Here is a 21127-nt window from a genome sequence, read left to right on the forward strand (position 1 = left end):
CCCGTGAGGGGGGGTCGGGCGCGGTTTTGGGGTGAGAACGGCCGGGTTTGGGTTGGGGGGAGCGCGGCTTTTTCAGGGGCGGAGCCCCTTTAAGAGCTACCTCTGTGACGTCATCACGCGCGACGTGGCGCGGAAGCCGCTTCGCAACCGGGCGGAAGTAGGTGTGGTGCGCCGCATACCCGGATGTTGAGGCGGCTTCTGATTGGCTGCCGAGAGCGAGGCTGCGGCAGGTGGGGAAGAACCCGGAAGTGCTGAGGGGGAACGGCGGCCGCCCGCGCCAGGTCAGGGCCGGGCCGGGCCGGGAGGGCCCTGCGGGACGGGGGAGCCCGGCCGCTGCTCGGGGTCCCGCTGGCACCGGGGGCGGCGTGAGGGGCCGCGGTGCTGGGGAGCCCCGAGCTGCCCCGAGAGCAGGAGGGCTCGGGCCGGCGGGTCCGGTATGGCGGCCGGACAGGGGGGCTGGAACCTTCCCTTGAGCAGAGGGACCCGGCGCGGAGCGTTCCGGCCGTGGGATGGTCACTTTAGGATGGAGGATCCCATCGTGGGGGGACCCGGGTGTGGGAACCTTCTCTTTAGGTTCCTGTAGTAAATGCTAAATTAATTTCCAGCCTAAATAAATTTGTAACCGCCATGGCTGATAGGGACTGCTGAGACCTGCTCGGGGCTGGGGGATGTTTCTGCTCAGGACAGGGGGATTCGTTTTGGGGCTCCCCTTGCCCTGTTGTGGGGGCAGGATTTGGGATGGAGCCTGTTGGGTCAGGATGGATTTGGGATGGAGCCTGATGGATTTGGGAGGATCCTGTTGGGTCAGGTTGGACTTGGGAGGATCTTGTTTGGTCAGGATGGGTTTGGGAGGATCCTGGAGCCCTGTGATTCCCTGATTCTGTGATCCCATGATTCCTTGGTTCCCTGATTCTGTGATTCCGTGATTCAGTGATTTCCCTGATTCCCAGATCCAGTGATTTCTGTGTTTCGCTGATTTCTGTGATCCAGGGATTTCTGTCATTCCCTGATTCCCTGATTTCTGAGACCCAGTGATTTCTGTGATTCCCTGGTTTCTGTGACCTGGTGATTTCTGGTTTTCAGTGATTTCTGTGACTCCCTGATTTCCGTGATTCTCTGATTCATAATTCCCTGATTTCAGCGATCCAGTGATTTCTGTGATTCCTGATTTCAATGATTCTGTGATTCCCTGGTTTCTGTGATCCAGTGATTCTGGTTCCCAATTCCCGATTCCCAGATTCGGTGATTTCTGTCATTCCCTGATTTCCCTGGTTCTGTGATTCATGATTCCCTGATTTCTGTGACCCAGTGATTTCTGTGATTCCCCGATTTCTGTGATTCCCTGATTCTGTGATTCATGATTCCCTGATTTTACGATCCGTGGTTTCTGGATCCAGTGATTTCCCTGATTCATGATTCCCTGATTTCCCTGATTTCTGTGACTTCTGTGATTCCCCGATTTCTGTGTTTCAGTGATTTCTGTGATTCTGATTCATGATTCCCCGATTTCTGCGATTCCCTGATTGTGTGATTGCCTGATTCATGATTCCTGATTCACCATTCCCTGATTTCTGTGATTCCTGATTCACGATTCCCGATTTCTGTGATTCCCTGATTCTGTGATTCCCCAATTTCTGTGATTCCCTGATTTCTGTGATTCCCTGATTCTGTGATTCCCTGATTTCTGTGATTCCCTGATTTCCGATTTCCTGATTTCTGAGCCAGTGACACACCTCCCCACACTAACCCCTGTCCCTCTCTCCGCAGCCCCTGCTGTCCCGCAGCCATGCCCGGCCCGTCGGGCAGTGCCAGCCTGGCGCCCGAGGAGCGGGTGCGGCGGCTGGTGCGGGCGGGCAGCCTGGTGCAGGTGAGCCCCGACGTGCCCCCGCGCCGCTACTTCCGCTCGGGCGTGGAGATGCTGCGCATGGCCACGGTGTACTGCCAGGAGGGCAACCTGGAGCACGCCTTCATCCTCTACCACAAGTACATCACGTAAGGAACAGTGCCAGGGGAGCTGGGCACAGCCTGGGGGGCACAGGGAATAGGGGGCACTGCCAGGAGGGCAACCTGGAGCACGCCTTCATCCTCTACCACAAGTACATCACGTAAGGAACAGTGCCAGGGGGGCATGGAGGGCATGGGGAATGGGGGGAGACCCATGGGTATGGGGTACATTGCCAGGAGGGCAGCCTGGAGCACGCCTTCATCCTCTACCACAAGTACATCACGTAAGGGACAGTGCCAGGGGGGCATGGGGGGCACGGGGAATGGGGGGCACTGCCAGGAGGGCAACCTGGAGCACGCCTTCATCCTCTACCACAAGTACATCACGTAAGGGAGGGGGCAGGGGGGGCATGGGGGGCACAGGGAATGGGGGGAGACCCATGGGTATGGGGTACATTGCCAGGAGGGCAACCTGGAGCACGCCTTCCTCCTCTACCACAAGTACATCACGTAAGGGAGGGGGCATGGGGGGCATGGGGGCACTGCCAGGAGGGCAACCTGGAGCACGCCTTCATCCTCTACCACAAGTACATCACGTAAGGGACGGGGCATGGGGCATGGGCACAGGGAGAGGGGGCATGGTGGGGTGGGGGAGACCCAGGGTCTGGGTCTGCTGCTCAGGGATCTGCTCCTGAGGGTTTGGGGTGTTCTGCCCTCAGGGGTTCTGCTGCACAGGATCTGCTCCTCAGGGATCTGCTCCCTGAGGGGTTTGGGGTGCCCAGCTCCTGAGGGGTTTGGGGTGTTCTGCTCCTCAGGGGTTTGGGGTGGTTGTGAGGGTTCAGGGAGGTGGGGAGACCCACAGGTCTGGATCCCGACCATGGATCTGCTCCTCAGGAGTTTGAGGTGGTTGTGAGAGCCTGGGGAGATGGGAGAGCCCCACAAGTCTGAGTTCTGGCAGGGATCTGCTCCTGAGGGGTTTGGGGTGCTCTGCTCCTCAGGGTTCGGGGTGTTTTGCCTCAGGGTTTGAGTGGTTGTGAGAGCTCAAGGAGGTGGGAGAGCTCAGGGTCTGGGATCTGCTCCTCTGGGATTCTGCTCTTCAGGGATCTGCCCTCACAGGATTTGCTCTTGAGGGCTTTGGGGTGCTCTGCCCTGAGGGCTTTGGGGTGGTTGTGAGGGCTGAGGAGGTGTGGGAAAGCCTCATAGGTCTGGGATCTGCTTCTCAGGGACTGCTGCTCAAGGTCTGCTCCTCAGGGCTTTGGGGTGCTTGGTGCTAGGTGTAAAATAAATAAAACTAAAAGGTGTAAAAGAAAGAAATCCTCAGATAGTCCCTGATCCCAAAGGAGGAACTCCCTGCCCCTCAAGCACAGCTGTGGGTGTTCAAAAGGATAAAATCTCTGATCCCAACATTGCAGTGTCCTGTTCCTGTAGACTTTCCCCAAATCTGCCCCTCGTGCTTTGCCCTGCTGTGCTCTGTGCTGTGCCCCCTGTGCCCAGACAGGGTTGGCATCTCCGTGGGCACCTTCCCTGCCTGCCCCCCGTGCAGGGCTGCTGCCCCTCACACCCAGCACATTTTTGTGTGATTAGCTTTGCTCCCTGCCTCGCCCTCGCTGAGCTTTTATGGGCATGGTGGCGAGGCCAGGAGGCTGCTCAGGGAGCTGGGCAGTGTAAAACCTTTGGGAAAGGTTCCCAGCAGAGCCTTGGCAGGCTCCAGGCCCCTGAGACAGCAGGAGAAACGTTTAACTAAACAAAGGAGCTGCAGGCTGGGTCACTGCAGCAGCCAGAGGGGCTGGCTGGTGTCCCCAGCTGCTTTCAGAGGATTCTGCTGCCATTTCCAGCCTGGCTGGGAGCCTTTTCCACCAGGGGAAACCTTATTTCTGAAATGCTGACCAGTGTGAGCTGCTGCCCAGAGCTAGGAGCTGAGTGCCACTGGCATTCCTTGCAGCTGAAGCTCTAGGTTTGGGTTTTTCCTACATTCTGCTCAGAGAGCAGGAGGAGGCAGCAGGGCTGTCCATGGCAGCCCGGAGCTGTTCCAGCCCTCCTCTCCTCCTCCTCCTCCTTCCTGGCTTGTGCAAACCCAGCTGGCTCTGCTGCTTTTCCCAGCCAGCATCTGCTCTTAATCCTGCCTAATTAATCCCTTTAATTAATCCCTTCCATTGGATGCTGTGCTGCTGGCAGGGCTCGGGGCGCTGCTGCGTCTCCCCAGCCCCACACCCAGCTGGGTTTGGGGTTCTGGGGGCAGCCACGGCCTCTGCAGGGCTCCAGCTGTGCCCTGGCCCTGCTGCTGCTGCAGCCTGGCCAGGGGCATCCAGGGGGGCACAGAGTGCCGGGCTTTGGGGCAGCTTTGTTTGCTGCACACACACGGTGCTGGCAGGGCTTCTGTGGCTCCTCAGTGCTCCCTGCTTGGCTTTGCTGGGTTTGTTCTGCTCTCTGTGGCGCTGTCTATTCCTTTTTTCCTTTTCCTTTTTTCCCTTTTTCCCCTTTTCCCTTTTTTCCCTTCTCCCCTTTTTCCTTTTACCCTTTTTCCCCTTTTCCCTCCTTCCTTTTTCCCTCCTTCCTTTTCCCCTCCTTCCCTTTCCCCTCCTTCTTTTTCCCTCCCTTTTCCCTCCCTTTTTCCCTCCTTTTCCCCTCCCTTTTTCCCCTCCCTTTCCCCTCCCTTTCCCCTCCCTTTTCCCCCTCCCTTTTTCCCTCCCTTTTTCCCCTCCTTTTCCCTCCCTTTTCCCTCCCTTTTTCCTCCCTTTTTCCCTCCCTTTTTCCTCCTTTTTCCCTCCCATTTTCCCTCCCTTTTCCCAGGGTAACATAGAGGAAGAGCAGAGCTTTAAATTGGATTTTAAAATGAAATTCTTCCCTGGGAGAAGAGCAGGGAGCCCCTGGATCCCTGGAAATGCCCCTGGACAGGGCTGGGATCACCCTGGCACAGGGGGAGCTGAGTGTGGGAGGATGCTGAGCTCAGTTTTTATTTCCCTCCCAGAGCCAGCCCAGAATTTTCCCTGGAATCCCTGGGGAGCTCAGGCTCCAAAGGCTCCTGCAGCAGCAGCTGGGGCTGTTGGGGATTTGCTTTTTGCTCTCCTGAGGTTCTCCCTGGCAGGGTCTGAGCTGATTTCCCCTCCTTGCTGAAGGACAGAGAGCTCTGACTCAGCCCAGGTGGGATCCAGGGACACTGCCAGGTGTGGGAGCTCCTCCCTGAGGCACCCTTGGTGCTCACAGCAGGTTATTGATGGTTCCCTTCGAAAAAAAAGTATTTATTAATGGTTTCCTTCCCCACAGAAATGTATTGATGGTTCCTTTCCCCACAGAAATGTATTGATGGTTCCTTTCCCAACAGAAATGTATTGATGGTTCCTTTCCAAAGAAATGTATTGATGGTTCCTTTCCAAGGAAATGTATTGATGGTTCCCTTCCCCACAGAAATGTATTGATGGTTCCTTTCCAAGGAGATGTATTGATGGTTCCCTTCCCAACAGAAATGTATTGATGGTTCCCTTCCCAACAGAAATGTGTTGATGGTTCCTTTCCAAAGAAATGTATTGATGGTTCCCTTCCCAACAGAAATGTATTGATGGTTCCCTTCCCAACAGAAATGTATTGATGGTTCCCTTCCCCACAGAAATGTGTTTATGGTTCCCTTCCCACAGAATGTGTTGATGGTTCCCTTCCCACAGAAATGCATTGATGGTTCCCTTCCCACAGAAATGTATTGATGGTTCCTTTCCCACAGAAATGTATTGATGGTTCCCTTCCCAACAGAAATGTATTGATGGTTCCTTTCCAAACAGAAATGTATTGATGGTTCCCTTCCCCACAGAAATGTATTGATGGTTCCTTTCCACAGAAATGTGTTGATGGTTCCCTTCCCCACAGAAATGTATTGATGGTTCCCTTCCCCACAGAAATGTATTGATGGTTCCTTTCCCAACAGAAATGTATTGATGGTTCCCTTCCCCACAGAAATGTATTGATGGTTCCCTTCCCCACAGAAATGTATTGATGGTTCCCTTCCCCACAGAAATGTTGTCCAGCTGCAGGCAGAGCCTGTGTGGGCTCTCCCGTGGGGCTGATGAGCTCTGGGTGCCATGCAGGGCTCCAGGGGCTGCTGTGGGATGGAGCCTTCCTGCAGCCAGCCCGAGGGAGCACAGGGGTCCCCCAGAGCCCCCCAGAGCGCCCTGACCCGCGGGTTCTGTCCCCTTTTCCAGGCTCTTCATCGAGAAGCTGCCGCAGCACCGCGATTACAAAAGCGCCGTCATCCCTGAGAAGAGGGAGACGGTCAAAGTGAGTGGGGCCGTGGTCAGGGTCATCCCTGGGCCTTCCCTGCCTCTGGGTCAGTGATCCACACAAATGGAGGAGCCTTGGCTTGGCCAGGCCGTGCTGAGCCCTCGGCAGTTCAGTTCTGGGCCCCTCACTCCGTGGGATCCATTGTGGGGCTGGAGCGTGCCCAGAGATGGAGCTGAGGGGGCTGGGAGGGGCTCAGAGGGGGAAAAGGGGGATCTGGGGGGACCTTTGGCTCTGCACAGCTCCTGGTCAGGCTCTGCTCCCGGGGAACAGGGACAGGATAAGGGGAAACAGCCTCGTGTTGCACCAGGAGAGGTTTAAGTTGGATATTGGGAGAATTTCCCCCCCAAAAGCATTGTCCAGTCCTGGCAATGGCTTCCACCATCCCTGGAGGTGTTCCAAGGCACCTGGGGACATGGATTAGTGGTGGACAGCTGGGGGAATGGTTGAGCTCAGTGATCTGGAGGTGTTTCCAACCTGAACAACTCCAGAGTTACACTTTGGGGGTTCTCACCCCGTTACACTGGGTGGTGTCCAGCTGGGGTGTCCTTCCTTCCCTGTTCCACTCCCTGCTTTTCAAAGACCATGAGTGCTGGCTGGTGGCTTTCCTTGCTCCAAGGGAATCCTTGGGGATCCCTCCCAGCCCCCAGAGGCTGCTGACACAAGAGGAAAGGACAGCACTCAGCACTGCCCCAGTGATCCTGGTGCTGCTTTTTGGGCTCCCCAGCTGCTCAGGGTTTGTTCCCCCTCGCCCTGGGGCTGCCCCGGGCTGATGCTGAGTTTCCTCCCGCAGCAACTGAAGGAAGTGGCCTTTCCCAAGGCCGAGGAGCTGAAGGAGGAGCTGCTAAAGAGGTACGCCCAGGACTATGCTAAGTACAAGGAGCAGGAGGTGAGTGACAGCACAGGCTGCAGCTCTGCCCCCTGCAGCCCCTCAGCCTTGCAGGGCTCCCTGGGGCCAATGTCCAGGCTGGGTGGCCCCAATGGCACTGCAGGTGCCTCTGTCCCAGGTGGTGGCCCTGGCTCTGCTCCCCGTGCATCCCCAGCCAGCCTGGGCTGTGTGCTTGGTGTGTTCTCTCTGCCCCATGAAAGGAAAGCACCACGTGATGAAAAGTGTGGTGCAAATTCAATTAAAAGGAAAGTGTAGGGTTGTAAATTCATCACCCAGGATCTGTGCCTGGCTCTGCCCTCTGTGACCCCAGCCAGCTGGCTGTGTGCTTGGTGTGTTCTCTCTGCCCATGAAAGCACCACGTGATGAGGAATGTGGTGCAAAAATTCAATTTTAAAAGGGGAAGGGGTTGTAATTCCCTCACAACCCCAGGATCTGTGCCCTGGCTCTGCTCTCTGTGCATCCCCAGCCAGCCTGGGCTGTGTGCTTGGTGTGTTCTCTCTGCCCCACGAAAGGAAAGCACCACGTGATGAAAAGTGTGGTGCAAAAATTCAATTTAAAAGGGGAAGGGTGTAGGGGTTGTAAAATTCCATCACAACCCCAGGATCTGTGCCCTGGCTCTGCTCTCTGTGCATCCTCAGCCAGCCTGGGCTGTGTGCTTGGTGTGTTCTCTCTGCCCCACGAAAGGAAAGCACCACATGATGAAAAATTAGGAGCAGAATTTAAATTTAAAAGGGGAAAGGTGTAGAGGTTGTAATTCCACCACAACCCCAGGATCTGTGGGCAAAGCAGCCAGAGTCACCTCTGCAGTCAGTTTGGCTCTGGACTTTGGAGCATGGAGGGAAATCAGCCTGGGACTGTAATTCCATGGAGAAGGGAGGGTAAAGCTGTGGTTTTTCCTGCCCTTGGTGCAGCTGGCTCTGGATCTGCGCCTTACAAGCTGAAATCTCCTCGCACAAAATTTCCCAAGGAAATTTTCTGGTTTGCTGGTGGCCTTTAGGAATAACGTGGGAACGGCTGGGGGTCTGCCCTGGGCTGGTGCCCCCCTCCCTGTCCCTGCTCCTGGTGCAGCAGGAGGAGTAATTGGCACTCCCTGTGGCCTTGCAGCAGCAGCTGGAGGAGGAGAAGACCCGCGTGGCCCTGATGAAGCAGCAGCAGGCAGAGCAGGAGCAGTTCCACGCCTTCGAGGAGATGATCCGGCAGCAGGAGCTGGAGAAGGAGCGCCTGAGGATCGTGCAGGAGTTTGGGAAGCCAGAGCCACAGGCTGAGGATGGACCCCTCATCCCTGGCGTGGAGAAGCCCCCGACAGATGTGACCCCAAAGGTTCCGGCCTCTCCAGTTCACCCAGCGGGCCCGGCAGCGGGGACTGTGCCCTCCAAACCTCCCGTGGTGGACAGATCTCTGAAGCCCAGTGCTTTGGGGAGCACAGAGAACAGTTAGTACCTCTTGGAGCAGCCCTTCTCCTGCTGGGCCGGGGCAAACACGGCCAGCTTCTCTGGAGGGCCTCTGTGGGTTCTTCAGCTTCTCTGGGGAACCTCTGGGGGCTCTTCAGCTTCTCTGGGGAACCTCTGGATTCTTCTCAGTTTCTCTGGAGAACCTCTGTGGGTTCTTCAGCTTCTCTGGGGAACCTCTGTGGGCTTTCCCTCTCTGGAACCCGGTCTCTCAGTTTCTTGGGGAACCTCTGGGGCTCTTCAGCTTCTCTGGGAACCTCTGGGGTTCTTCTCAGTTTCTCTGGGAACCTCTATGGATCTTCTCAGTGCTTCTCTGCTGAGAACCTCTGGGGTCCTCCTGTCTTCCACTTCTCTGGGGAACCTCTGGATTCTTCTCAGTTTCTCTGGGGAACCTGTGTGGGTTCTTCCAGCTTCTCTGGAGAGCCTCTGGATTCTTCTCAGTTCCTCTGGGGAACCTCTGGGGCTCTTCCAGTTCTCTGAAGACCTCTGGATTCTTCTCATTTCCTGGAGAAACCTCTGTGGGTTCTTCCGCTTCTCTGGAGAACCTCTGTGGGTTCTTCTCAGTTTCTCTGGGGAACCTCTGGATTCTTCTCAGTTTCTCTGGAGAACCTCTGTGGGTTCTTCCAGCTTCTCTGGAGAGCCTCTGGATCTTCTCAGTTTCTCTGGAGAGCCTCTATGGGCTCTTCATCTTCTTGGGGAACCTTATGGTCCCTTCTTCATCTTCTCTGGAGAGCCTCTGTGGGTGGGTTTTCCCGGTGTCACCCGCTCAGGGTGCTCACTGTGCTCCTGCCCTCCCCAGGTGCAGGGCTGGACGTGCTCCGCCAGGTCATTGTCCCCAGGGAGCTGTGCCACAAGTTCCTGCAGCTGGCTGACGCCAACACGGTGCGGGGCGTGGAGACCTGTGGGATCCTCTGCGGGAAGCTGGTAAGGACACAGCCCCCGAAAACGGCCCCACGGGCACCCCAAAAGTGCCACAGGGGCTGCTTGTCACAGTGCCACAGCTCAAGGAGTGTGATTTTTGATTTTGGATTCTTCAGTGTGGTGTCAGGCTTCAAAGTGAGTGTTTGGGTGGTGTGCCTCCTTTCCTCTTTTGGGTTAGGTTTCGCCCCCGAGCCTCCATCAACATTTCTGTCCCACTGGTGACATCCTTGTCCAAAGTGCCACAGGGCTGTTTGTCACAGTGCCACAGCTCAAGGAGCTCATTTTTGATTTTGGATTCTTCAGTGTGATGTCAGGCTTCCATGTCAGTGTTAAGGGATGATGTGTCTCTCCTTTTCCTCATTTTTGGGTTAGATTTCGCCCCCTGAGCCCCATTCAGCTCCTCTGTCCTACTGGGACATTCCTTGTCCAAAAGTGCCACAAGGGTTTGTCACAGTGCACAGCTCAAGCAGCCTGATTTGATTTTGAATTCTTCAGTGTGGTGTCAGGCTTCCATGTCAGTGTTAAGGATGATATGTCTCCTTTCCTCATTTTTGGGTTAGGTTTCCCACCCTGAGCCTCCATTCAACATTTCTGTCCACTGGTGACATTCCCTTGTCCAAAAGTGCCACAGGGCTGCTTGTCACAGTGCCACACTCAAGCAGCCTGAGTTTTGATTTGGATTCTTCAGTGTGGTGTCAGGCTTCAAGTGAATGTTAGGAATGATGTACCTTTCCTTTCCTCATTTTTGGGTTAGATTTCCCCACCCTGAGCCCCCATTCAGCTCTTCTGTCCCACTGGTGACATTCCTTGTCCAAAAGTGCCACAAGGGGTTTGTCACAGTGCCACAGCTCAAGGAGCCTGATTTTTGATTTTGGATTCTTCAGTGGGGTGTCAGGCTTCCATGTCAGTGTTAAGGGATGATGTGTCTCTCCTCATTTTTGGGTTAGATTTCCCCACCCTGAGCCCCCATTCAGCTCTTCTGTCCCACTGGTGGCACTCCTTGTCCAATAGTGCCACAGGGGCTGCTTGTCACAGTGCCTGTTTGTCACAGTGCCACAGCTCAAGGAGCGTGATTTTTGATTTTGGATTCTTCAGTGTGATGTCAGGCTTCAAAGTGAGTGTTAGGAATGATGTGCCTCTCCCTTTCCTCATTTTTGGGTTAGATTTCCCCACTCTGAGTCCCCATTCAGCTTTTTGTGTCCCACTGGTGGCACTCCTTGTCCAAAAGGGGCTGTTTGTCACAGTGCCACAGCTTTGGAAGTGCTTAAGCAGCCTGATTTTTGTCCTGGATCCTTCAGTGAGGTGTCAGGCCTCCATGTGAAGGAATTATGTGTTAGGAATGATGTGCCTCTCCCTTTCCTCATTTTTGGGTTAGGATTTCCCCACCCTGAGCCCCCATTCAGCTCCTCTGTCCCACTGGTGACATTCCTGGTGGCATTCCTTGTCCTTTGGGTGTCCCAGCTGCTGGCCCTCAGGCTTTGTTCCCCCCAGCTTTTGGCAGCTCTGCCCTGAGCCACTCCCAGAAGTTTGCTTTGAAATGAAATTGTTTGATGGAGCAACTTCCTGCAGCCCAGCTGCTTGCAGAGCCTGGGGATGCTTCAGGGATGAGGCATTGTCCCCTTTGGTTGCAGAGCTGGCTCTGGGGGTGTCCAGGGCTCCTCTGAGCTCCTGGGGGTGCTCTGCTGCACAGCAGGGAGAATGAAATGGGGAAAAAACCCTGCAGTTCCTTTGGGAAAAATCCTGGAACTCCTTTGGAAAAATCCTGGAACTCCTTTGGAAAAATCCTGAAACTCCTTTGGAAAAATCCTGGAACTCCTTTGGAAAAATCCTGCAACTCCTCTGAGCTGCGCCTGCAGATGGGTGCTGGATGCATCCATGTGCAGCACTTTGCCTTCTGTTGATGGAGTAACCAAATTATTCCTTTTCTCCTTCAAAAGGCAAAAAGCCCAGAGGTTTTTCTCCTCAATTTGGTGAAAATGACACCTCCTAAGACCTTTGAGACTTCACTGTAAACTTGGGGCTGCCCAGCTGGGCAGAGGCCAAGAGGTCTGGCCTGGGTAATTCACTAGAAAAAGAAGAGAATAAGGGAAATAATCCCTTTTGTGGGGTGTTTTAGCAGGAGCAAAAACCTCTTACCCTTAGCTCAGTTTTTCTCTGTGAGTACTTGGTTATTTTGCCTTTTATTAGAACTTTTTCTATTTCCAACACTGCCTCAGAAGCCACCCTGCTGATTTGATGCCGTTCCGAGTAGCTGAGCTATCTCGGGTGGAAAAAGCTCCCTAAAATCTCATAACACCTAACTCAAAGAGAAAACCACCATCCCTGGGCTCGTCCCCAGGCTCGGGAGGGTGCTGGGCTGTGACCTGGGTGTCCCAGTGCCCGTGGTGGCCCTGCCTTGCAGATGAGGAACGAGTTCACCATCACGCACGTCATCGTGCCCAAGCAGCTGGGCGGCCCCGACTCGTGCGCCACGCAGAGCGAGGAGGAGCTCTTTGTCATCCAGGACCAGCACGGCCTCGTCACCCTGGGCTGGATCCACGTGAGTCTCCGTGCCCTGCGCCCAGGGCAAGGGCTGCTGGGGCACCAGGGGATGGCAGGGAGTGGGCAGCAGCCTCTGCTTGGGCTGCTCCTCTTGTTCACTGCTCTGCTGGGGAAATGCAGGCCTGGGTAAGGTTTGGGTCCCTTCCTAAAGCATCAAACCCTTTGAGAAGGAAAGAGGGAAGGTTTAGATGAGATACTGAGAAGAAATTTCCCTGTGAGGGAGGAGGAAAGGTTTAATGAGATACTGGGGAAATTCTTCCCATTGAGAAAGGAAGGAAGGTTTAGATGAGATACTGTGAAGAAACTCATCCCTGTGAGGAAGGAGGAGAGGTTTAGATGAGATATTGGGGAAACTCTTCCCTGTGAGGAAGGAGGAAAAGTTTAATGAGATATTGGGGAAACTCTTCCCTGTGAGGAAGGAGGAGAGGTTTAGATGAGATATTGGGGAGAAACTCTTGTGTGAGGAAGCACAGGTTTAGATGAGATATTGAGAAGGAATTCTCCCCTGTGAGGAAGGAGGAGAGGTTTAGATACTGGGAAGAAACTCTTCTCTGTGAGGAAGGGGAAAAGGTTTAGATGAGATATTGGGAAGAAATTCTTCCCTGTGTGGAAGGAGGAAAGATTCAGATGAGATAATGGGAGGAAACTCTTCCCTGTGAGGGAGGAAATGTTTAGATGAGACACTGGGAAGAAACTCTTTTCTGTGTGGAAGAAGGAAAGGTTTAGATGAGATACTGAGAGTGTGGAAGGAGGAAAGATTTAGATGAGATATTTGGGAAACTCTTCCCTGTGAGGAGGGAGGAGAGATTTAGATGACATAATGAGAAGAAACTCATCCCTGTGAGGAAGGAGGAGAGGTTTAGATGAGACACTGGGAAGAAACTCATCTCTGTAAGGGTGGGCAGCCCTGGCACAAGTTTCCAGAGCAGCTGTGGCTGCCCCTGGCGCCCTGGCAGTGCCCAAGGCCAGGCTGGAGCCCCCCGGGACAGTGGCAGGGGTGGCCCCTGGGTGGGCTTTGGGCTCCTTCCAACCCAGCCCACTCTGGGATTCTCTGGAAGTGCCATCTCAGACACAAAGCTGGCATTTCCTCCAGCTAAGCCAGCCCTGGTGGCTGTGTGGGGACACCCCAGCTGCTGTCCTGGGACAGACGGACACCCTGCCAGCCCTGAGGGCTGTGTGGGGACACCCCAGCTGCTGTCCTGGGACAGACGGACACACTGCCAGCCCCGAGGGCTGTGTGGGGACACCCCAGCTGCTGTCCTGGAGGGACAGACGGACACACTGCCAGCCCTGAGGGCTGTGTGGGGACACCCCAGCTGCTGTCCTGGAGGGACAGACGGACACACTGCCAGCCCTGAGGGCTGTGTGGGGACACCCCAGCTGCTGTCCTGCAGGGACAGACGGACACACTGCCAGCCCTGGTGGCTGTGTGGGGACACCCCAGCTGCTGTCCTGCAGGGACAGACGGACACACTGCCAGCCCTGGTGGCTGTGTGGGGACACCCCAGCTGCTGTCCTGGAGGGACAGACGGACACACTGCCAGCCCTGAGGGCTGTGTGGGGACACCCCAGCTGCTGTCCTGGGACAGACGGACACCCTGCCAGCCCTGGTGGCTGTGTGGGGACACCCCAGCTGCTGTCCTGGAGGGACAGATGGACACACTGCCAGCCCTGAGGGCTGTGTGGGGACACCCCAGCTGCTGTCCTGGAGGGACAGACGGACACACTGCCAGCCCTGAGGGCTGTGTGGGGACACCCCAGCTGCTGTCCTGGGACAGACGGACACACTGCCAGCCCTGAGGGCTGTGTGGGGACACCCCAGCTGCTGTCCTGGAGGGACAGACGGACACACTGCCAGCCCCGAGGGCTGTGCCAGCTGCAGGCTCCTCCCTGGCTGTGCCCGCTGGGCTCCCTGCCAGGCCAGGCTGAGCCATCTGGAGAGCAGCAGCTGCTCAGGGCAGGGCAGTGCTGCTGCCCCAGGGCTGTGCCAGCCTCTGAGGGCTGTGCCAGCCTCTGAGGGCTGTGCCCTGTGCCCTGCAGACCCACCCCACCCAGACAGCCTTCCTGTCCAGCGTGGACCTGCACACACACTGCTCCTACCAGATGATGCTGCCCGAGTCCATCGCCATCGTGTGCTCCCCCAAGTACCAGGAGTGAGTCTGGGGTGCCAGGAGGGGTGTGGGGTACCAGGGGTGTGGGCTGGGATCCATGGGATGGGATGGTGATGGGATATGGGATGAGGATGGGATGGGAGTACCCATGGGATGGATGGGATGGGACCATGGGATGGGATGGGATGGGATGGATCTGGGATGGATCCATGGGATGGAATGGGATCATGGATGGATCCATGGGATGGGATGGGATGGGATCCATGGGATGGGATCCGGATGGATCCATGGAGGATGATGGGATCATGGGATGGGATGGGATGGGATTGGATGGGATCCATGGATGGGATGGAAGGATGGGATGATGGACCATGGGGGAGGGAGGATCCATGGGATGGGATGGGATGGGACCATGGGATGGGATCCATGGGATGGGATGGAAGGATGGGATGGGATTGGATGGGATGGGATGGATGGATGGGATCCATGGGATGGGATGGATGGAATGGGATGGGATGGGATGGGATGGGTGGGATGGGATCGGTGGATCCTGGGATGGGATGGGATGGGATGTGGAGGATGGATGGGATGGATTGGATGGATTGATGGATGATCCATGGATGGGATGGTATGATGGATCCATGGATCAGGTGGATGATGGATGGGATGGGATCCATGGGATGGGATCCATGGGATGGGATGGGATGGGATGGGATGGGATAGGATCCATGGGATGGGATCCATGGGATGGGATGGGATCAATGGGATGGGCCAGGCCTGCAGAAGCTGTGGTTTCAAAGCTCTGTTCCTGCTGCAGGACAGGGTTCTTCAGGCTGACAGAGCACGGCCTGGAGGAGATCTCATCCTGCAGGCAGCAGGGCTTCCACCCACACCCCAAAGACCCCCCTCTGTTCACAGTGAGTGCCTGGGGGCTCTGGGGAGGGCTGGCTGTGCTGGGGGCGCACCAGAGCTGCTGGGAGAGGCTCAGCCTGGCAGCAGGGGCTGCTCTGCAGTGCCCAGAGAGGAGGTGCTGGAAGTGCTGCAGGAGCAGGGCCAGGGCTCTTTGGGGTGGGGGATTTGTGTCTGGGGCCTGCCAGGATCCCTGGGTGCCTCCAGGCAGGGCCAGCAGTTAGGATGGTCCAAGAACTGGATCCAAGGGTTGTTCTGTGTCAGCACAGGCTGTGCCAGGAATTGGGAACACCTCAGTAACCCCTGTCCCCTCCTGTCCCCTCCTGTCCAGGGGCTGTTCTGGAGTTGGGAACACCTCAGTAACCCCTGTCCCCCCTGTCCTCTCTTGTCCAGGGGCTGTTCTGGGTCAGCACAGGCTGTGTCAGGAGTTGGGAACCCCTCAGTAACCCCTGTCCCCTCTTGTCCCCTCTTGTCCCCCCTTGTCCCCTCCTGTCCAGGGGCTGTCTCTGGGTCAGCACAGGCTGTGCCAGGAATTGGGAACCCCTCAGTAACCCCTTTTCCCCCCCCCCCTTGTTCCAAGGGCTGTTCTGGGTCAGCACAGGCTGTGCCAGGAATTGGGAACCCCTCAGTAACCCCTGTCCCCCCCTGTCCAAGGGCTGTTCTGGGTCAGCACAGGTTGTTTCAGGAGTTGGGAACCCCTCAGTAACCCCTGTCCCCCCGTCCTCTCTTGCAGACGTGCAGCCACGTGTCCGTGGTGGAGAGGGACGTGGTGCTGCTGGATCTCCGATGACCCTCCTGCCCTGTGCCCTCTCAGGAGCCACCCCCTCCCCTCAGGCCCTGCCAGGGACTCTGCCTCTCCTGTAGCAGCTGATTCCTTCCCGCCATGCTGTGATCCCTCCCTGCCTCCCCTGGAGCCCCTGGACCCTCCGTGCCTGCTCCAGGCGTGGGCAGAGGCCAGCTGGGAGCCCAGAGACAGAAGCCAACACTAAAGCAGTTGTTTAACTCCACCCCACGGCCTCCTGGGGAGGTTCTTTGGGAGCTGCTGCAGCCCTGAGGTGTGGAAACCTCTCCAAGTGCTTTTGGGACTTGCCCACTTTAACCCTGCCCTGTTCTGTCCCATTCTGGGCTGCTGGAGCAGATAAACCTTTCCCATGGTTCAAACCCAAACCTTGCTGGCCCTTCTGAGCCCCTCACCAGCTCAGGGCTGCAGGGGGTACCTGTGTGTCTGTCTGGGGAGGGGAGAGGGCCCAGGGCATCCTTTGGGATCCCTCTGGCAGCATCTCAGGGCTGGAAATCCTGAGATTTGCACCCCAGATGTGTTTGGGGGTGTCTGGGCACTCATCCCTTTACCTGGCCTGGTGTTACCGTGGAGGAGCTCGGTCTGGCTGCCACCACTGCTCCAGGATGAATCCTGGAAGCTTTGACCACCCCAATCCCACTCCAGGATGGGATTCCAGCAGCTTTGGCCACTTCTGTCCCAATCCAAGCTGGGATTTCCAACAGCTTTTACCACTCCCATCCCACTCCAAGCTGGAATTTCCAGCAGCTTTGGCCACTTCCCTGCTCCCAGGGGGAGGGAATCATTCCAGGGTGGCAGAGAGGGAGGAGGGAATCATTCCAAGGTGCCAGGCAGCTGTTCCAGGCGTGCTGTTGTCCCCAGCAGGGTGGGATGGGATGGGATGGGATGATGGGATGGGATGTTCAGCACATGGGGAAGGGGCTGGAGCCCCCCTCCCTCTGCCATGCAGACATTTGTGTCGGGCACACACACGGGATGATCCGGGCAGGATTTTCCCCTCCTGTTCCCGGGGCTGTCGCGGGATCCTTTGGCTGTGCCGCCTGTGCGTGCCAGCGCCGCTGCGGCTTCGGCTTCTCCGCGGCCCCTTTTGGGAACAGCCTGGCCCGGGGCTGGGAGGGAGGGAGGGAGGGAGGAGCCTTCAGGGCATCTCTGGGAACGCTTTTCCAGCCCGAATTAATTGAAGCCGTGCCGGGATGGGGTGCAGATTCCGTGGTGTGCATCCACAGATTCCGTGGTGTGCATCCCACAGATTCCGTGGTGTTCATCCCACAGATTCCGTGGTGTTCATCCCACAGATTCCGTGGTGTTCATCCCACAGATTCCGTGGTGTGCATCCCACAGATTCCGTGGTGTTCATCCCACAGATTCCGTGGTGTGCCTCCCACAGATTCCGTGGTGTTCATCCCACAGATTCCGTGGTGTGCACCCGCAGATTCCGTGGTGTTCATCCCGCAGATTCCGTGGTGTTCATCCCACAGATTCCGTGGTGTTCATCCCACAGATTCCGTGGTGTTCATCCACAGATTCCGTGGTGTTCATCCCACAGATTCCGTGGTGTGCATCCCACAGATTCCGTGGTGTTCATCCCGCAGATTCCGTGGTGTTCATCCACAGATTCCGTGGTGTTCATCCCACAGATTCCGTGGTGTTCATCCCGCAGATTCCGTGGTGTTCATCCCGCAGATTCCGTGGTGTTCATCCACAGATTCCGTGGTGTTCATCCCACAGATTCCGTGGTGTTCATCCCACAGATTCCGTGGTGTGCACCCGCAGATTCCGTGGTGTTCATCCCACAGATTCCGTGGTGTTCATCCCACAGATTCCGTGCTGTGCCTCCCACAGCTCCCAGGGCTCCCCCGGAGCAGCACTGTGGGGACAGAGAGTGGGAAATCCTGCAAAGCAGCAATTCCTTCAGATCCGTGGGGATTTATCCCAGCTCCACAGCCCTGCAGCTCTCAGGTGTCAGCTGGTGGTATATTCACTGCTTTTGTGCTGTCCCAGGGACTGGTGAACCTTCATAGGAAATTTTCCTTGGAGTTGGGAGTTCCTGCTGCCACTGAGCTCCCAGCCCTGCTCCCTGAATTCTCACATTTCCACCCCATTTTTTCACCCCAGCTCCCCGAATCCCCACTCTGTGTGTGTCAATGAACATCAGTCTGCAGGCCCTGCTGCCCAGCCTGGCTCTCCAGCTGTGCCAGCTGTGGCTGCCACACCTTAACCCCACCCAAACTTGGGCTGGGATTGCTTTGGGAGGAGCTCATCCCGACGATAACCCAGGGGTGATTTATTGGCTGTGAGTTCTGGGGGATCCCGCGGGCAGGGAGCGATGGGCGATGCTTATCTGCACCTCAGCGCAGGGATCACATCCACATCTCTCTTTTCACGCCTTTTCCGTTCCCCAGCAGCATCCCCGGAGCCTCCAGCCCCGAACGTTCCCCGGAGCCTCCAGCCCCGAACGTTCCCCGGAGCCTCCAGCCCCGAGCATCCCCGCGGGCGGTGCCGGTCCCGGGGCGTTGGGAAGGAGCGGGGCCGGGGCCGGGGCCGGGGCCGGTGCCTGTCCCGTTCCGGGGGATGCCGGGCGTTCCTGCGAGCATCCCGGGCCCGCGGGATTGGCTGCGGGGGCCAAACCTTTCCTTTTTAGGCTGCGCCCGGCTCCGCTCGGGGCTGCGCTGCCGCCGGGCCCGCGGCCGGCCCGGGATGCTCGGGGATCGCTCCGGGGCTCGGGGATGTTCGAGGATCTCCCCGGGATGCTCGAGGATCGCTCCGGGATCCCCCGGGATGCTCGGGGATCGCTCCGGGGCTCGGGGATGTTCAGGGATCGCTCCGGGGCTCGGGGATGTTCAGGAATTCAGCATTGCTGGATGGACTGGCAATGCTGGGGACACTGTCCTGCCCCTTGGGTGACAGCCCAGAGGTGACAGAGCCATCCCTGGGGATGTGGATGGGCTGGCAGTGATGGGGACACCATGGCCCTGTCCTGCTCTGGGAGGTGACAGCTCAGATGGGACAGAGCCAGCCCTGGGAGTGCTGGATGGGCTGGCAGAGCTGGGGACACTGTCCTGCAATGGGAGGTGACAGCTTTGAGGGGACAGAGCCATCCCTGGGTACACTGGGGCTGTGAATGGACTGACAGTGATGGGGACACTGTCCTGCTCTGGAGGGTGACAGCTCAGATGGGACAGGGCCAGCCCTGGGAGTGCTGGATGGGCTGGCAGAGCTGGGGACACTGTCCTGCAATGGGAGGTGACAGCCCAGAGGGGACAGAGCCATCCCTGGGTACACTGGGGCTGTGAATGGGCTGGCAGTGATGGGGACACCGTGGCCCTGTCCTGCTTTTGGAGTGACACCCCAGAGGGGACAGAGCCATCCTGGGGGACATTGGGGCTGTGGATGGGCTGGCAGTGAGGGGACAACCATGGCCTGTCTGCTCCATGGGTGACAGCTCAGAGGAGACAGAGCCATCCCTGGGGGACATTGGGGCTGTGGATGGGCTGGCAGTGCTGGGGACACTGTCCTGCCCCTTGAGGTGACAGGCCAGAGGGGACAGAGCCATCCCTGGGGACACTGGGGCTGTGAATGGACTGGCAATGCTGGGGACACCGATGGCCCTGTCCTGCTTTGGAGGTGACAGCCCAGAGGGGACAGAGCCATCCCTGGGTACACTGGGGCTGTGAATGGGCTGGCAGTGATGGGGACACTGTCCTGCAATGGGAGGTGACAGCTTTGAGGGGACAGAGCCATCCCTGGGGACACTGGGGCTGTGGATGGGCTGGCAGTGATGGGGACACACCATGGCCCTGTCCTGTCCCAATGGGTGACACCCAGGGCCCGTTCCCTCCCTCTGGAACCATGGGGGGACACCAGGATTTTGTGTCCCTGCCCGTGGTGACAGCTCCAGTGCTGGGATGTCCCTGCCCCGGGCACAGCTGGGGATCACCCCGGGCCCGCCGTGCCTCAGTTTCCCCGGAGCCCTCGCTGGCTCGGGGGTGACCCGGGGCCATCTCTGCCCAGGGCCCGTTGTCCTTAAAAAGGCAGCGGGGAGTCGGGAGCCTCTGGTTGGGCTCTGCAGGGCTGGGGGTGGCCCCGGGCTCGGGGACAGCTCCCACCGTGTCCCCGGGGGGCTCCGGGCTGATCCTGATCCCCCTCCAGAATCCCCGGGAGGGATCAGAACCGGGCTTGGCACTTGGACCCACAGCCCCTGGACTGGCTCAGGAGGAGGATTTGGGGCTTTGGGACAGCAAAAGCCCAAAAATGGGGGCGGAGAGAGAGAAAAGGCGTCCCGGGAGCGCCGGTGGGGGAGCGGGGCCGGGAGGAGCCGGGGCGGCTCCGGCAGCTCCGATCCCCGGCCGGGCCCGGGGGTGTCCCCGGGCAGCGCCCCCCGAGCCGCCCCCAGCCCGCTCCCCCAGCGCCCCCCAGCACCTGGAGCCGCTCCCGGCTCCCTTTCCCAGCCCGTCGCTTATAAGGACTTGAGTCTCACTTGTTTATCGCAGCGCAGCATAAAAGGAACGGATCCCGGCGGGGCTGATGCTCCCAAGCATCCCTGCCATACATTTTCCTACAATAATTAACCGTGCCGGGTCCCACCGCCGGCCCGAGGTCAATTTAATGAAATAAAACACCTTATATGGCCATATGGCCGGCACACCATCACTGAGCCTATTTAGGGTCTTTGTTTAGAGCGGATCCGCCTCTGAGGTTCCTCGGGCCCGCCGGTATTTATACCCAGGGCGCCGGGGCTCGGTCCCAGAGGAAAGGAGCTCTCGCCTCCGTGGTGAGTACTGCCCTGCCCCGCTGCCCTGCTTCTCCTCTCCCTCAGGGCATGGGAACACCTCAGCGGGTTCATTGGGGTGCCCCAGCCTTCCTGGGGTGGCACCAGCTGGGTTTGCCTGGCACGGAGGGGGTGCCAAGCTCGGCACGACCCCACGGCGGAGGTGCCGAGAGCTGGGCTGAGGCCAAGGCAGGTGGTGCTCTGGCAGAAATCTCCGTGATTTGGGGCTTTTTCTTTTACTTTCTCCACGATTTTGGGTTTTTCTTTTGCTTTCTCCGTGATTTGGAGCTTTTCTTTTGCTGTCTCTGTGATTTAGGGTTTTTCTTTTGCTTTCTCCACGATTTGGGGTTTTTCTTTTGCTTCCTCCGTGATTTGGAGTTTTTCTTTTGCTATCTCTGTGATTTAGGGTTTTTCTTTTGCTTTCTGCACGATTTGGGGTTTTTTCTTTTGCTTTTTGGGCTCCCGCAAGGTTTTGCCCGTTTCCCTCTGGATTGAGGAGCTCATCCCCTGGCACAGGGGGCACCCCTTGGG

General features: G+C 57.5%; 2 protein-coding genes across 4 annotated transcripts in view; both read left to right on the forward strand.

Moving 5' to 3' along the window:
- Positions 1–198: 198 nt before the first annotated feature.
- On the forward strand, positions 199–16036 carry STAMBP (STAM binding protein). 3 transcript variants are annotated; one of them, XM_064731260.1, is made up of 10 exons: positions 199–281; positions 1768–1992; positions 6135–6210; positions 7004–7099; positions 8204–8531; positions 9347–9471; positions 11870–12007; positions 14050–14162; positions 14938–15037; positions 15763–16036. In XM_064731260.1, the coding sequence occupies exons 2-10, from the start codon at positions 1787–1789 to the stop codon at positions 15817–15819; spliced, it is 1239 nt and encodes a 412-aa protein (XP_064587330.1). In that variant the 5' UTR covers positions 199–281; positions 1768–1786; the 3' UTR covers positions 15820–16036. The 3 variants fall into 3 exon arrangements, with proteins under 3 accessions (XP_064587330.1, XP_064587329.1, XP_064587328.1); XM_064731259.1 differs by lacking the exon at positions 199–281 and adding an exon at positions 467–573 and having other exon boundaries at positions 8207–8531; XM_064731258.1 differs by lacking the exon at positions 199–281 and adding an exon at positions 509–573.
- Positions 16037–19462: 3426 nt separating this feature from the next.
- Positions 19463–21127, forward strand: part of ACTG2 (actin gamma 2, smooth muscle) — a 4976-nt gene continuing 3311 nt past the window's right edge. The window contains exon 1 of the mRNA XM_064731308.1: positions 19463–20599. The gene's annotated coding sequence lies outside the window, so the exon portion shown is untranslated. The remainder of the gene's footprint in view (positions 20600–21127) is intronic.

This window comes from Zonotrichia leucophrys, chromosome 22 (assembly GCF_028769735.1).
Source record: "Zonotrichia leucophrys gambelii isolate GWCS_2022_RI chromosome 22, RI_Zleu_2.0, whole genome shotgun sequence".
Lineage (NCBI taxonomy): Eukaryota > Metazoa > Chordata > Aves > Passeriformes > Passerellidae > Zonotrichia > Zonotrichia leucophrys.